The 14608-nt window shown below is 40.5% G+C and overlaps 1 protein-coding gene across 2 annotated transcripts in view; it reads left to right on the forward strand.

The window, feature by feature from the left end:
- The window catches only part of SAMSN1 (SAM domain, SH3 domain and nuclear localization signals 1), a 93885-nt gene that overhangs the window by 74172 nt on the left and 5105 nt on the right, over positions 1–14608 (forward strand). For both annotated transcript variants that reach the window (XM_081199684.1, XM_081199683.1), the window contains 4 exons: positions 128–266; positions 7398–7549; positions 10495–10701; positions 13206–13356. In XM_081199684.1, coding sequence (XP_081055810.1) covers positions 128–266; positions 7398–7549; positions 10495–10701; positions 13206–13356 — 649 coding nt within the window. The remainder of the gene's footprint in view (positions 1–127; positions 267–7397; positions 7550–10494; positions 10702–13205; positions 13357–14608) is intronic.

A 14608-nucleotide genomic window follows, 5' to 3' on the forward strand; every position in this document is an offset into this window, starting at 1 on the left:
AGTGTGATATCTTTTGGCCTTGATATACTGCTTCCTTAAGGGGACATATTTTATTTCACAAATGCATACGTGGGTAATGTTTCTTTATACTGTACTTACCATCTTCTCTCTCTCTTCTGCTCTAAAGAATGATGAAGGAAGAGATGATTCCTGTTCTAATCGAAACAGTGACCCTGGTGGAGGGTCAGGCACTGAGAAGGCCTCTCTAAAGGCCAGCGACTCCATGGACAGCCTCTATAGTCTTAACAGTGGCCAGAGCTCATCAAGTAAGTGCCAGTTAATGATATGCTGCAGAATATATATATTTGAATGGCTAGAAACAATCTTAAGAACATAAGAGCATCAGTAGGCTTAAGTTCACCTAAGTCTGAATTGAATTGCAGCCAATGGCAATTCTTAACTTGCTTTCACGTGCATTGAACGGGGCTTTCCTGCCTTCCCTTTCTATTGGCAGCCCATCAAAATCTTCTCCTTGCGTTGGGTTGCCCCTGGGAATGGTATAGGATTTGGTACAGGTGGGTACAGATAAGAGCAAGAGCTGGTGAAAATCACCCCTGCTTCCATTAGCAAATAGAATTCAATGTGGTTGAGTTGCATCTAGTGATGGCTTTGCTTTAGTGGAAGCCACTTCTGCTCATAGCATCAGAGCGCTTGATTTTGATCCTGACCCATACGTCTTCATAAGGCAAAGGTACCATCAAATACCACCCACTGTCTTTTCCCAAACTATTTACATTTTATAATTTAACATACTAGGGTATTTACATTGTAATACCAGATTTTAGTGTTTGTATAGTGCTGCAGAGTATGCAAATAACTTCACATATGTTATTTCAGTTTTTACAACAGTCCTATAAAATAGGTCACTCTTCTTATTCCCATATTACAGATGTGGGGTTCACTAGTATTAGTTTGGCCAAAATGACTGAATGAGTTCAAATCCTAGGTAGATTTATGCTGGGGATTTAATGACTCACAACCAACTCTTTGGGAGATGTACCCAGTGTTAGTTATACTGTTCAAATTAATGTACACAACTAACTTAGGTTCATTAATTTTGGTGGGCCTACTTTTGATTAGAATTTAGTTAGATAAGTTGTCATTAAACTACATCAGTATCCATGCATTTAGGTGAAATATTGTGAACAAAATATGTTATTTATCATTGCCGACTTTGTCTTTGGTGAAAATTCATTTAGAGAGAGCCTAATTTTCCAGAAGAAATATTTGTATTACCTTTGTTTATTTATGTATTTTTTAAAAATAGAACACATTCATAAAGTCCTCTGTTCTTGCTATTGCAAGGGATATCTAACATGCTGCATAGAACATGAAACTAAAAAGAGGCCAAATTTTCCTTTTTTAACAAAAAATAGGAAAAGTTAATGGCACAAGCTTATAGAAGTTTACTCAAATGTAATTCCCATTCAGTGGGGATTAGTCCTTAGAAAGTGAGTTTAAGATCACACCCTGAATCTTGTGTATGTCAGTAAAAAGTGTGTCCTAGGATGTGTTGCATCTGATCAACAGTACACATAAAAATTATGGATGAGACTTGTATCTGGTGAGGAACGGTGTTTGAATGGCAAGCACTGATAGGGATTTTGTTATCATATGCTTTCACAGAGAACTTATGTAAGGTTTTATATTGTCATTCTGTCTAATAGAATTGATTAATGACACTAAATGATCCTATTTTAGTCTTTTGAGCTAAAACACCACTCCACTGTAAAACAGAATTGTTCACTGACATATCAATTCAATTTTCATTTCCTAGGTCTAGGTTAACCATATTTCCAAAGCGACATGGCTTTTGTCCATTTAAGTGCTTAAATGCAGGGTAATATTCTGCAGGTGCTACTTCTAACTCTTAACTGCAATGGTGAGTTTATACAGATAACCTATCTTACCCAAACCTGATCTCTCCTACGCAGGATAGTCAGGCTGTCTTAGGTTTTTTTTTTTATTTAAGGATTTGTATGCCCACCAAACACAAGTCCATGGAGCAGCTAACAACATTGTGTAAAAGAACTGCAATATAAAATGGATAGCTACTCAAATTACACATGTAAACAACACATCCCATACACAACCTGCAGCCGCAAAACTAAAAAGTTGCCCATCAGATTTTAGATACTTATGTTAATGCCAGCTCACATGAACAAAGTACACTGGAATAAGATGGTCTAGAGAAGGGTTTCCCCAAGGTGGGTCTCCAGCTGTTTTTGGACTACAATTCCCATCATCCCTGGCCACTGGTCCTGCTAGCTAGGGATGATGGGAGTTGTAGTCCAAAAACAGCTGGAGACCCACCTTTGGGGAAACCTGGTCTATAGATAAAAACTGAGCCTACATGGTGGGCCTTTTGTTTGTTTTTAAAAAAATCATATTTATTGAAATTTCCAAAACTCAAAAAAGAAAAAAAAAGAAAAAGAAAAAACATTTACATTTAAAGCCTTACTTTCATTAACATCTTTCCAGGGCTTCCCCGTCCCTCCCCCCCTGTTGTATTCCCCTTCCATTAATTTAGTTCCACAAGTTCTTACCCCAAATTTAAAACTTGTTATGTTTAACCCAATATTCAATTTAGTTCATCTTATATAACCACTTTCCCTTTAAATTCCACCATCCTTCATCATTAAAAAAAATTTCCCCCCAAGGTCCACCCCAATTCCCTTCCACGAATTCCCCTTTTTAATACACACATCAAAACAAGTTTAAAAAGATAAGAAAGATTCAAAATATAGTTTTACACCCTTTGGATTCCAAATCTCCCTCCCCCCTTCCCCGGTTTCGATTCCCCATGTCCATCGGTCTATCTGCTATCAGCCTGGAGATCTCACGTCCATGACCGAGTCTTTCTCAGCTCCACTTTGCAGGTTTTCTTGGTAGTCTTTAGCTTCAAACGCCCAATCTTAGAGAAGCCCTATCTCACCATTTTTCTTCCATCCAGACCTCTATATTTAAAAAAATAAAGCTCAAATTCTGTTTCTTAATTCTTTTGAGTCTGAATGTCCCAAATGCTCTGACTTCCATCTTAGTCCAGTTCTTGTTTCCCTTTATATCCTGCCTGACAGGCCTTTGGCCTTCCTTGGTCTTTCACAATAATATGGCTCCTCCTTTGTTCTCTTCCAAATCGTCATCAGTCCTTTGTTCTCTTTCCTCACTTTTCTCAGGTTTCTTTTCCTGTTCTGCTGCAAAAACATTCTAATTCAAAAACTTGGTTCCTCTACAGGGGTTATTATTTGTTCAGGAACAAAAACTTGTGTCAAGTCCCTTCCATTCTTCAATAGATATTTCTATTGTCTCCTTTAGTGTAGAAACCTCTGTAGACAAAATAATGTTTCGTTCTTGCAGCTTTCCCAGGAGATAAAAAGTCCTGTTCAATTCCAAGAGTATTTTTCCACTTACAACCGTTCTTGTAATATCCCAAAACCCCTCTAGGGGGATTATGGTAACTTTGTTTCCTTCCAAATCAAATCCAAAAGTCAAATTGTTATTCCTTATTTTCGACAATTTATATCCAAATTGTAACAAATCCAACCAGCAAAGTCCTCATAACATAGTCCTCTTTTTATTCTCCAACTTTGACAGCTACTTTGACAGCTGTCAAAGTCTCTATCTCTCTTCACCAGGCTCTCTCACGGATCGCCCGGTTCCCGGGGGGGTTGCACTTTAACTCTCACCATCCACTCTTCTCCTCCAGCACAGTTACTTATAATTTCCCATCGTGGAATTAATAACTTTTATCAATAAACAGAAGCAAACGCTTTTCTCGACCTTAGTTGCCAAATCCTTGTTTTAAATTGTCTACAATAGGGGGGAGACGGACTTCCTTTTTGCACCTCCCCCGCTCGTGCCGAATCCGAATCCCCCCCCCCTTTTTAGGTCCGATTTCCAAATTACTCACGGGTTGTTGTTTTTAGTCCAAATTTTCAATAGAAGAAGTCAGCGCTCTCCATCGAATGGCATGCGGCTTCACTCGGCAGGGAAAGCAGAGGACTCATAGCACCGCACCACCCCCCGTCCCCCGCTCCGCAGCCTTTAAAAAGGCTCCTTCGCGGGTTGGGGGCGCTAACGGTGCCCGCCGAGTCACCAGGTCCATGGGCATCCGCGCCCATGGTTTTTGAGGGTCCCCGCGTCGTTGGCGCGGCAGGACCCAACCCCTACCGAGCAGACTCCCTCCGGAGCTCGGAGGGAGTCCGCCATTAGGCGATGGCGCCAACCCGGAAGTCCATGGTGGGCCTTTTGAGGGAGGAAGTTTAAAATGAAGATGCCACTGCAGAAAAGCCCATTACAAAGATGGACATTTAGATGCCTATATATGTATTGTGGGGCTTGTATGGACAAAGTTCTCTTCTAAGTGAAGATGGCCCAATCATTTTAGTTTCTTCACCTCTCCTGTAGGGGCATGCCACATGGTAAGTAGCATTTTACCAGATATCAAATGCTAAGATGTGGTATAGTCAGATGGGACAAACTGTACCTGTGGAACTTTTGTTTCCCTCAGAGATCTTCAAAGTACAGAAGCTATGTCCCTCTAGGAATGTGGTCACTATGTTTAGGCCTCAACCCTAGTTTTCCTATGTCAACGTGATACGGAAAATGGTATGTTGCATTCCAAGCCATCTATGCAAGAACAAACTCTCTAACAATTTTTGCATGTGAGAGAGACCGAAAATGGAATATAAGTTGCCTCTTGGGTTTCTTTTACAGTGGTACCTCGGGTTAAGAACTTAATTCGTTCTGGAGGGTCTGTTCTTAACCTGAAACTGTTCTTAACCTGAGGTACCACTTTAGCTAATGGGGCCTCCTGCTGCTGCTGCCGCACCGCCGTGCGATTTCTGTTCTCATCCTAGGGCAAAGTTCTTAACCCGAGGTACTATTTCTGAGTTAGTGGAGTCTGTAACCTGAAGCATTTGTAACTCGAGGTATCACTGTACAATCATGTTGTAAAGAAGAATGAAGGCACATAGAACATAGGAAACCACTTTATACTGAGTCAGACCACTGCCCCATCTAGTTCAGTATTGTCTGACTGTCAGAGGCTCTCTAGAATTTCAGGCAGAGTTCTCTCCTAGCCCTAACTGGAGATGTCAGGGATTGAACCTGGGACCTTCTGGTGCAAAGCAGATGCTCCACCACAGAGCTACAGTTCTATTTCTCCCCTGTTTCCAATGGCCACCCTCAACTCCAGCCAGCTGTCAGAAAGAACCAGAAGTCCTGCTTGCTTCAGCGGGAGGAGCATAGGGTGAGCGAAGTCATAGACTAAAGATGGCGTTCAATTAAGTTTTACTCAGAGCAGTTCTATTGACAGTAATGGACATAAATTAGTCATGTTCATTAATTTAAATGCCTCTACTCTGAGTAAAATGTAGGTGAATACCGCCCAATGACTGCATAACATTTTGAAGGTGCAGTGCCGCTTTTAAATTATCATGACCTAGCAACCGTATTTATTCCTCCCCCATGTATAGCTAAGCAAGCACATCAAGTGAACCAATTTTTGTGTTCCATTATCTGTTTTGTCGTGGGAGAATTCAAGATGCTGCTGTTATCTAAAGCATATTTGAATGGAATATTTCTGTGCTTGCTCAAATGTGCTGATGCAGGTTTCTTCAGATGACAAAATGACAGAAATCTTGAGAGTAAAACTTTTTCCTCTCCAGTGTGCAATTCTTTTGAAGTTCTGTACTTTGCGTATTCTAAGACATCACCTGTAAAATGTTATCCCTGTTTGTCTGAATAAAGAGGTAACAGTCAGCAGATGATTATTCTACATCGTATATGAAAAACACACAGTATTAGTTTGGGGCCATTTTATTTCAGTGAGCCCTGAGTAAAATCTAGGCTCTAGTCTTCACATCACTCTATTGATGGAGATTTTGACCATCTTAATTGCATTTCCATTGTTTCAGGATTTTGAGAACCAAATAGTCTATCTCTTAGCACTTCCTCACAATTAAGTATTACCCTGCAGCATATGTTAATTAATTGCATGAGGCATGATCCACATTTGCACATCCACAGACACAGAATAGAGCAAGAGGCTCTTAACCTCAGGGTTGTGGGATTTGAGCCCCACACTAGGCAAAAGATTCCTGCATTGCAGGTGATTGGAGTAGATGACCTCCAGGGTCCCTTCCAACTCTACAGTTCTATAATTCTATTAAATGCATTGCTAAATCCTGTGGATTGAATTCAGTAGAACTGTACATAGCTTATTTTTGGCTGGAATGCTTCTACTCCATAGAAAGTTGACAGTGGTGATTAATAGGAATGATGAGTGGATTTAAATGAAGCCAAGCCTAAGCAGAGTGCCTTGGAGGAATTGGGTCTTCTCAGAAGTCAAGCAGGATCTCTGTGAGATGACACAGGTGAAGTGGGAACCCCTAAATCACCTCATAGTACCTTGGTAATCCAAACATTAAAAAAAAATCCTAGAGACATGCATCTACTAAAAGCAGAAATAGTGTCTCTCAGCTTGCCATATGAGGAATATAACCAAAATTGGGTGATGAGGGAAGAGAGAGGAAGTACCAGGGTGGGGAGAGGATGGATGGAGAGCCTTGTTGTGATTGACTGGTCAAGCTAGTAATCAAAAGGAATTATTTTTACTTTGAACGTGTATCTATTTTAGTTCTTCCCACCCACAAAGTCAAACTTATTTGTCTGCAGTGTAGCAGGTTTCTTACTCATGAACATCTCTCTTATGTGTTCTTTTGCTGCCCACCTGCGAATTGCAACAGTTGTCCTTGAGGGTAAGCCACTGCAGCTATCCTTCTGAAATTTGGCATAATTTATACCCTCTGAAAGGGTAAAGATTGGTTGGACAAACTTTAAAGGTGCCCAGCACAAAAGTCAATGCCCTATTTCACTGTAATTTAGCAAGCTTTGATTCTATCAAAGTTAAATTGTATTTTAACTATCTATTTTTCTATGCTTTAGTGGTTCTTGTTTTATCTGTAAGTCACCTTGAGTCCTGTCAGGGGAAAGGGTAGGGTATAAATAAAATAATAATAACAACAAACTCATTCTTAGCAGTAAGTATGCCCTCAAATTCCATCCACTTCTGTAAAAAAGGGGGGAAGTTATAGTCTTTTTTTTTTTAAAAAAAAAAAAAAGAATACTCCCTCAAATAGTGATTTGAGGTGGGATGAAGTGGTCTCAGGTGAAGCCCAATCCAATTCAGACAGCCTACCAAGTGTCTCAGATGGAGGTGGGCTGTTTTCCAAAGTGCTGAATTGGGAGTCCAAACCAAATCTTGTGGCTCATGGACACCTCTTGTGATTTTTCTGTATTATATTTTTCAAATGATTTCATCTTCATACTCTTTTGGCTTCATGTTGTATCCATCTTAAATGCTGTGAAAGGTTGACCATTTTTATTGCTTCCAGGTGGGGTTACTAGTTGCTCAGATGGGACAAGCAACAGGGACAGCCTAAGGCTTGATGATGAAGTTCCTTACACTGGACCTTTCTGTGGCAGAGCTAAAGTACACACAGACTTCACACCTAGTCCTTATGACACAGACTCTCTCAAAATCAAGGTGAGTTAACTATTTGTTACATTTGCTTTATTCCTGAAGTCACTTTCCACCTGCGAGGCTCTCCCAGTTCAGGCAGCATTATATAGAAATCATTTTTTTATAGAAGAACAAGTATTGCCAATGAAGAACTAGCTTGGTTTCCACAAAGCTAGCTTGTGTCTAACTAATCTTTCCACTGAGTGTCTCAATGAGCATGTAGATTGGGCTGATTTAGTGTGCTTTCAAAAAACTTTTGACATAATCCCTCACTAAAAATTTCTGAGTAACCTTTGCAGTTATGAGATAAAGGGACACGTTCTCTTAAGCTGCTTAAGGAGTGGAAAGTGGATAATAGGAATAAGTGGACAGTTCTCACAATAGAGGGATGTGAGAAGTGGAGTCCCCCAGGTAACTAGACTGGAGTTTGTGGTTTTTAATTTGGTCATAAAATATCTGGAATTAAGAGTGAGAGGTAAAGTGACCAACTTTGCTGATAATATCAAATTGATCAGGATGGTAAGAAACAAGATGAAAAATGGAAATTGGGGGATCACAAAAAGTTTCTCAAAACTGGGTGAATAGGCATTTAAATAGCAAATGTGATTTAATATAAGAAAGTGTAAAGTGATGCACATTTGAGAAAAACAAACCAACCTAACTTCACATATATGCTAACAGGGTCTGAACTGGCAGAGACTGAGCAAGGTTACAATCTTGGAATTGTGGCGGGTAGCTCAACGTAAATGTCAATTCAGCGTGCAGCAATTGTGAAAAAGGTGGACTCCATGTTAGAGATCATTAGCAAAGGGATTGAAAATAAGCCTGCTGACATCATAACATACAACATACAAATCTATGGTGAGATCACACTTGGAATTCTGACTACAGTTCTGGTCACCTCGCCCTCCAAAAGCATATTGTAACTGAAATGACTGAGGGGCTGGAGCAACTTCCCTTTGATGAAAGGTTACAACATTTGGGACTTTTGTTTTAGAAAAGGGGGAGAATATATATATAGAGAGAAGTATATACATGGTGTAGAGAAAGTCAAAGGGGGACATTTGCTGGATCCTGGAGAAGATGGATCTTTGGTCTGCTCTGGGGGGTCTCTTGATACATTCTTATCAAACTTGTACCTTAAGCTTTTGTGTCACAAAGAAAAAGATGTAACTAATAATAATCTTCAGGTGTCTTTTCTAGCCTTACTTCACATTGTGCTGCCTAACACTCTGCTGTAGTTCTAGTTGAGTTATGGCTGTGGAGTGTGACGTGTGGGGAGGGAGCTGTTTCACTTTTCCATATTAACAGAGACAAGATGATGTCTCATGACCATGTTCCCAGCAATGTGGGGTATGATTAAGTGCTGATTTGCTACTAGGAGAACTCTGAAGTAATAATTTGAGTCCCAGGAGAAAGGAGGGACTGCCCAGGTTGTCAGTATTTACCGGAGCATAACGGTGATATGCTCTCTTTAAAGTGGCTGAAAGCAAAAACCAATGGCTGCTCCCAAAGTACAATAACATAATGCAGATGCTTCAGAAACAGAACACAGTACTTGCCTAACAGATGTGTTTGGATCAAGTCATATTTGGTAAGCCGCATATTGTGTTAACTTAAGTGCTATGGCTCAAATTCTGCCTTGCCAGAGCAGAAAATCATTTCCACTTGCAAATGGAGGTGGAAATCCCTTTTACATCTGCAGCAGCCCCACATACCACAATCCATTCTGTTTCTGAGGGTCCCCCAACCCTGAAGAGCAGATGGGGGGGCACAGGTAGCTGCAGCAGGAAAGAACTTAAAATTGCGATATAGAAGCTGGTGAAATGTGTTGCACAACTGCTTGTCCTTTTTCTTGGCACCTGTCTGGAAAGATTAGCTCCTGTGTTTCTGGATATTTTGATGCTGCTCTTTCATTTTTGCTATTTACCTGATATATGTGTTTGGATTAACATGTTTTGAGTTTGAACAAAACAGTTTTCATTTTTTAAAAAAAAAACCTGCTTTAATTTTTATAATAATGCTTCATATACGAGGGAAGTGCAAAAGGGTAAATGACACATTAGTAGTGCACAGACCAAATGCTAGTTACATTTTAAGTAAGTATGTGAAGGGGAGTGCAGGGTCGATGATACTGTCATTGGAAATAATGAATTGTATTTAGCTAAGTCTTCATCACTGAAATTAATGAATCTGTTAATTAATTAATGAACCATTAACTTCAATAGACATATTATGACAGGACACCATGACAAGTGTCAGAGCGCAACAGAAACAGAGTTTACCTCCCCACCACAGTGGTACCTATTTATCTACTTGCACTGGTGTGCTTTCAAACTGCTAGGTTGGCAGTACTAATAATTATATTATCAACCTAATAATTATAGCAATTGGTCTGTTACTTCTCTTCAGACCTTTCTGAAATGGTGTGGGAAACAGTGGTGTTACTGCAGTTTCCACTTGTCAATATGGAATTAAATCTATGGATTGGGCCATTTTTGTCTATCCTATTTTCTATTTTGGTTAGGTGTTCTTCTTTATAAGTCCTCATCCATACTGTAATGTGGATATTAAGCTTCCTGTACCTTCATTAATTCTCTCTTGTCCATATGATATTTTCCTCTGTCACAGCCTTCCCCCACTTTTCCCTCTCTCAATCTGGATTTTCTCATACTAGGGATACTCTGAAATGCAGAGGGTATGAGAAAATCTGGAGGGAGGGAGGGAAAGGTAGTAATTTAGAGAAGAACATCATATGGACAACAGGACGCTTGCTCTCCACATTAAATGATAGTATGGATAAGTAAGCTCTCCTTTCTTTTTAGATAATGTGCATCACTATTTGAGCCAACTCTGATTTTCCATTGGTCTGCTTTTGATCAACTGAGGCAGACTAGTCTTGTGTATCACAAATAATACGTACAGTACTAGTTTCAGAGTTACATTTTGTTTCTTTGTTTTTCTTCCAGAAAGGGGATATCATTGATATCATCTGTAAAACCCCAATGGGTATGTGGACGGGACTGCTAAACAACAAGGTGGGGAATTTCAAATTCATTTACGTAGATCTTATTACAGAAGAGGAATCTGTACCTAGAAAAATAAAGCCACACAAGAGGAGTAAAAGGGCCAAGCCTAATTCTCTTCAAGAACTCTTGGACCGACTCCATCTCCAGGTTGGTAAAACTCAAAAAAATTATTTGGTAAAGCTTCTTTTTGCATATCATGATCATTCTCAAGCTCAAAACTTGCAGCTTCAGGCCATACCTTAGGAGCCACAAGCAAGATTTGTTGTGTACTTTGGCTAAAATGGATAATTCCTTTGACCTCTAGAGTCAAATTGCTCCATTTATTGGGCAGCTATCAAATTATCACCCAGGTTGGTTGCATGCGTGTGGCCAGATATAATTAGCCAATAATCAGATAAGTGCCAATCAGGTATTGAAGGGGAGACTAAATGAATCCTCTGCTCCCCCTCCCAAAGGGTTGCTTGATGTTGTCACTGATTATCTGACTAGGGTTATGCATGTACAACTGACTCCTTGTGCAGACTAGAGTCACACGTGGCACATTTGCAGAATAGGAAAGTTTCTCAGATTTATATGATGTTTGGTAACATCAATATACAGTAATATGTCTCTGACAATGTAGTTTGGGGGTTACTCTGTGAAATTAGATCCAAGCTCCCAGGTGACCCAGATCTGATGACATGCATAAAATCAATAGTATATAATCTTACCACTTGTATTTTCTCAGCATTCAAAGTGTTTCACGTACATCTATTAAAATAGCTGCTTTGGTTGTCCTCAGAGGAAAAGGCAGGGTATATATTGTCTAAAATGAATGATCAGGTTATAAAATTGTTGGGGGTAATCTACGATTCTCCGGTTGTTACTGGACTAAATTACCACCATCTCCGACCATTGGCTATGCTGACTGAGATTGATGGGATTTGAACAACAACTGGAGGACCATAGAGTATCCTCCCTCATTTTACAACAGTCCTATATGGAGGGATGTATTATTTCTTTGACTGTAATACAGAGAAAATAACAATAACCTCCTGAACAAAGTGTTGTAAGGGTTGCTAAAATAATACGTGATACAAGCTTCCAGTGCTTAAGAAAGCTTCTGCATTTAAAAAAATCAAATTGATATTTATATAATTAAGATGATTATTCATCAGATCTGAGACAACAAGTAGACATCAGGAACCAAATCTGAGCCATAAGCAAGGATATAAACCTATCTTGAAGCAGCAATTCTTTCGATGAACCTGTCAATTGTATACTTAATATCCTTCACTCCATTTTCGTTATCACTAGAGAATGGTTTGTAGCTGATTTCAATGTTGTTCCTATATATAAAACTTCCACACATAGTATTGGTCTATTTAACTAGGCATGTCCAAAGTCTGTTTCGGGGTCTAATCCGGCCCCTGGGGCAGTTTATTTCCCGGGATAAAATATCCTTAAAAAACCTCAACAACTTCAATCCTAAAAGAAGCTCAACAACTTCAACTTCAATCCTAAAAAAAGGTCAACAACCTTGGTTGGCCCTTTGGTTGGCCCATGGCCCTTCACTTCACCAAATCTGGCCCTCTTTGAAAAAAGTTTGGACACCACTTATTAAACCATAGAAAAATATTATAGCATTGATGTAATGCAATATAATCAGCATTTTTATTAATGCTTCAGAATCACATTTTCTGTTGTTAATTAGTCCTCTTAACTTTGCACAGTAAGATACACAAATGCTTTTTTTCACATGGACAGTCTTCAGAAATGTATGCCTATAAATATCTTGCATGCCACAAAATAAAAGACATGCCTGTGCTACTGCACTTTATGTTGTGTGCAAAAACTGCAGTCCTGCTTGAAATGGCATGCTTATAAATTATACTGGTGACATAATGATTTCCTCCTACAAACTAGATATAATTTTTTCTTTATATAATATTCAGCAATGATTTGTTTGAAAACTGCATTAAAGAGGAATGTAAATCAATTGTAAAGTAGGAGAAAAGGTCTTCAAAGGGTTAGGTTTGCCCCAGCCTGCTTGTTGAAACCTTTCACTGAAACTGTAGGTGTATAAATAAAGAAAAACATATAAAGTTCTGAGTGCATTTCTAAAAAAACTTGGGAATATTCTTGCCAAAGTGAAGCAGTTGTAAGGAAAGGTGCATAAAATCTTCAGATGAATCCTGAGTAGAACTGAGGCTCAGGAGCTTCAGAAAGATTCTGGACTTATCCAAGCTGAAGCAGGATCTCTCTGGAGTGCTCCGAACCAAACTGGGGGCCACTGAAGCATATACGGAAAACACCAGAGTGGGCCCAAAGAGGGGGAGTTCTTTGTGACTGACAAGTTTAATCAGGGAACAAGTTTAGCTTCTGGAGGGATTACTATGCCTGCAAATGTCATTCAATTTTGTCCAAAGGAATAAAATGCCCCATTACTGAATGTAGCAGGGGGAAACCAAGTGCCCTACCAGAACAAGGCAGCCTGTTTTCTGAAATGCCAAGTCAGGGCCAAATCAGGGTTCACACCCCTGAAACACACACACACACACACACACACACACACACACACACACACAAAATTGCTTTTCTCTTCAGCAATACAATCAAAAGAGGAAAAACTGTCAATGGAGAAAATAACAGAAGTATGTTGTTTTTTTCAGGACTACTCATCAACCCTCTTACTAAATGGCTATGAGACTCTGGAAGATTTGAAAGATCTACAAGAGAGCCATTTAATTGAACTTAATATTGAAAACCCAGAAGACAGAACAAGATTACTGTCGGCTATTGAGAATCTGCAGGACTATGAAAGTATGTCTGAAGTCTCCTTTTGGTATTATATATCGTCACTTTTATGTGTAAACCTCCATATCCCCTACCCGGGGGGGGGGGGGCTGTGATGGTGATGGTGGGATCTACAGTAGTAGCCAACATGGTGATGGGGGGGCTACAGTAGTAGCCAACATGGTTGAATTTCAGCTCTTATCAACCCCAGCCAGTATGGCCAATGTTGTTATTGTTGTTGTTTAGTCGTTTAGTCGTGTCCAACTCTTCGTGACCCCATGGACCAGAGCACGCCAGGCACTTCTGTCTTCCACTGTCTCCCGCAGTTTAGTCAAACTCATGCTGGTAGTTTCGAGAACACTGTCCAACCATCTCGTCCTCTGTCGTCCCCTTCTCCTGCCCAACAGGTAAAGGTAAAGGTACCCCTGCCCATACGGGCCAGTCGTGTCCGACTCTGGGGTTGCACGCCCATCTCGCTTAAGAGGTCGGGGGCCAGCGCTGTCCGAGGACACTTCTAGGTCACGTGGCCAGCGTGACGAAGCTGCTCTGGTGAGCCTGCGCCAGCGCAGCACACGGAAATGCCATTTACCTTCCCGCTAGAAAGCGGTGCCTATTTATCTACTTGCACTTAAGGGTGCTTTCGAACTGCTAGGTGGGCAGGACCTGGGACCGAACGACGGGAGCTCAACCCGCCGCGGGGATTCGAATCGCCAACCATGCAATCGGCAAGTCCTAGGCACTGAGGTTTTACCCACAACGCCACCCGCATCCCCTCCTGGCCAATAGTCAGGGATAATTGGAGTTTTTTCTGGCAACATCTGGAAGGTATCCCCTTGTCTACCCCTGGTCTAATGCGCTACCATAGGTGTGCCTTTAAAAGATACTTCCAGTCTGCCAACACTCAGCTTCATGGGATGACCCTGAGTTCTAGCTGTATAAGGAGAGAGTAGGAAAACTCCCAACTAATAGGGGTTGAACTGTCAGTAATTGATCAAGCTAGAAAGTGTGCAGTCGAACCACCTGAGCACCTTTTTGGTTAAACAGAGGTAGGAGCTCCATAGGGCCAGGACCATGTATGTCTTCATGATGTCAGACAGAGGAATCTCTGAAGTAACTCCCTCTACCCTTAGAGAGGGAGATCTAATGCTTCCAAAAGGCCCTTTGATGCTCTTGCAGAGGCCATAGGACTGCAGGGCCCACTATCTGACTCATAGTTATAAAGAAGCTCTTAGCAAGACATTCTGCACTTAGCTTAATGCATGTATAAGGAACACTTTAA

The sequence above is a fragment of the Podarcis bocagei genome (genome assembly GCF_964188305.1).
Source record: "Podarcis bocagei genome assembly, chromosome: 6".
In the NCBI taxonomy this organism is placed as follows: domain Eukaryota; kingdom Metazoa; phylum Chordata; class Lepidosauria; order Squamata; family Lacertidae; genus Podarcis; species Podarcis bocagei.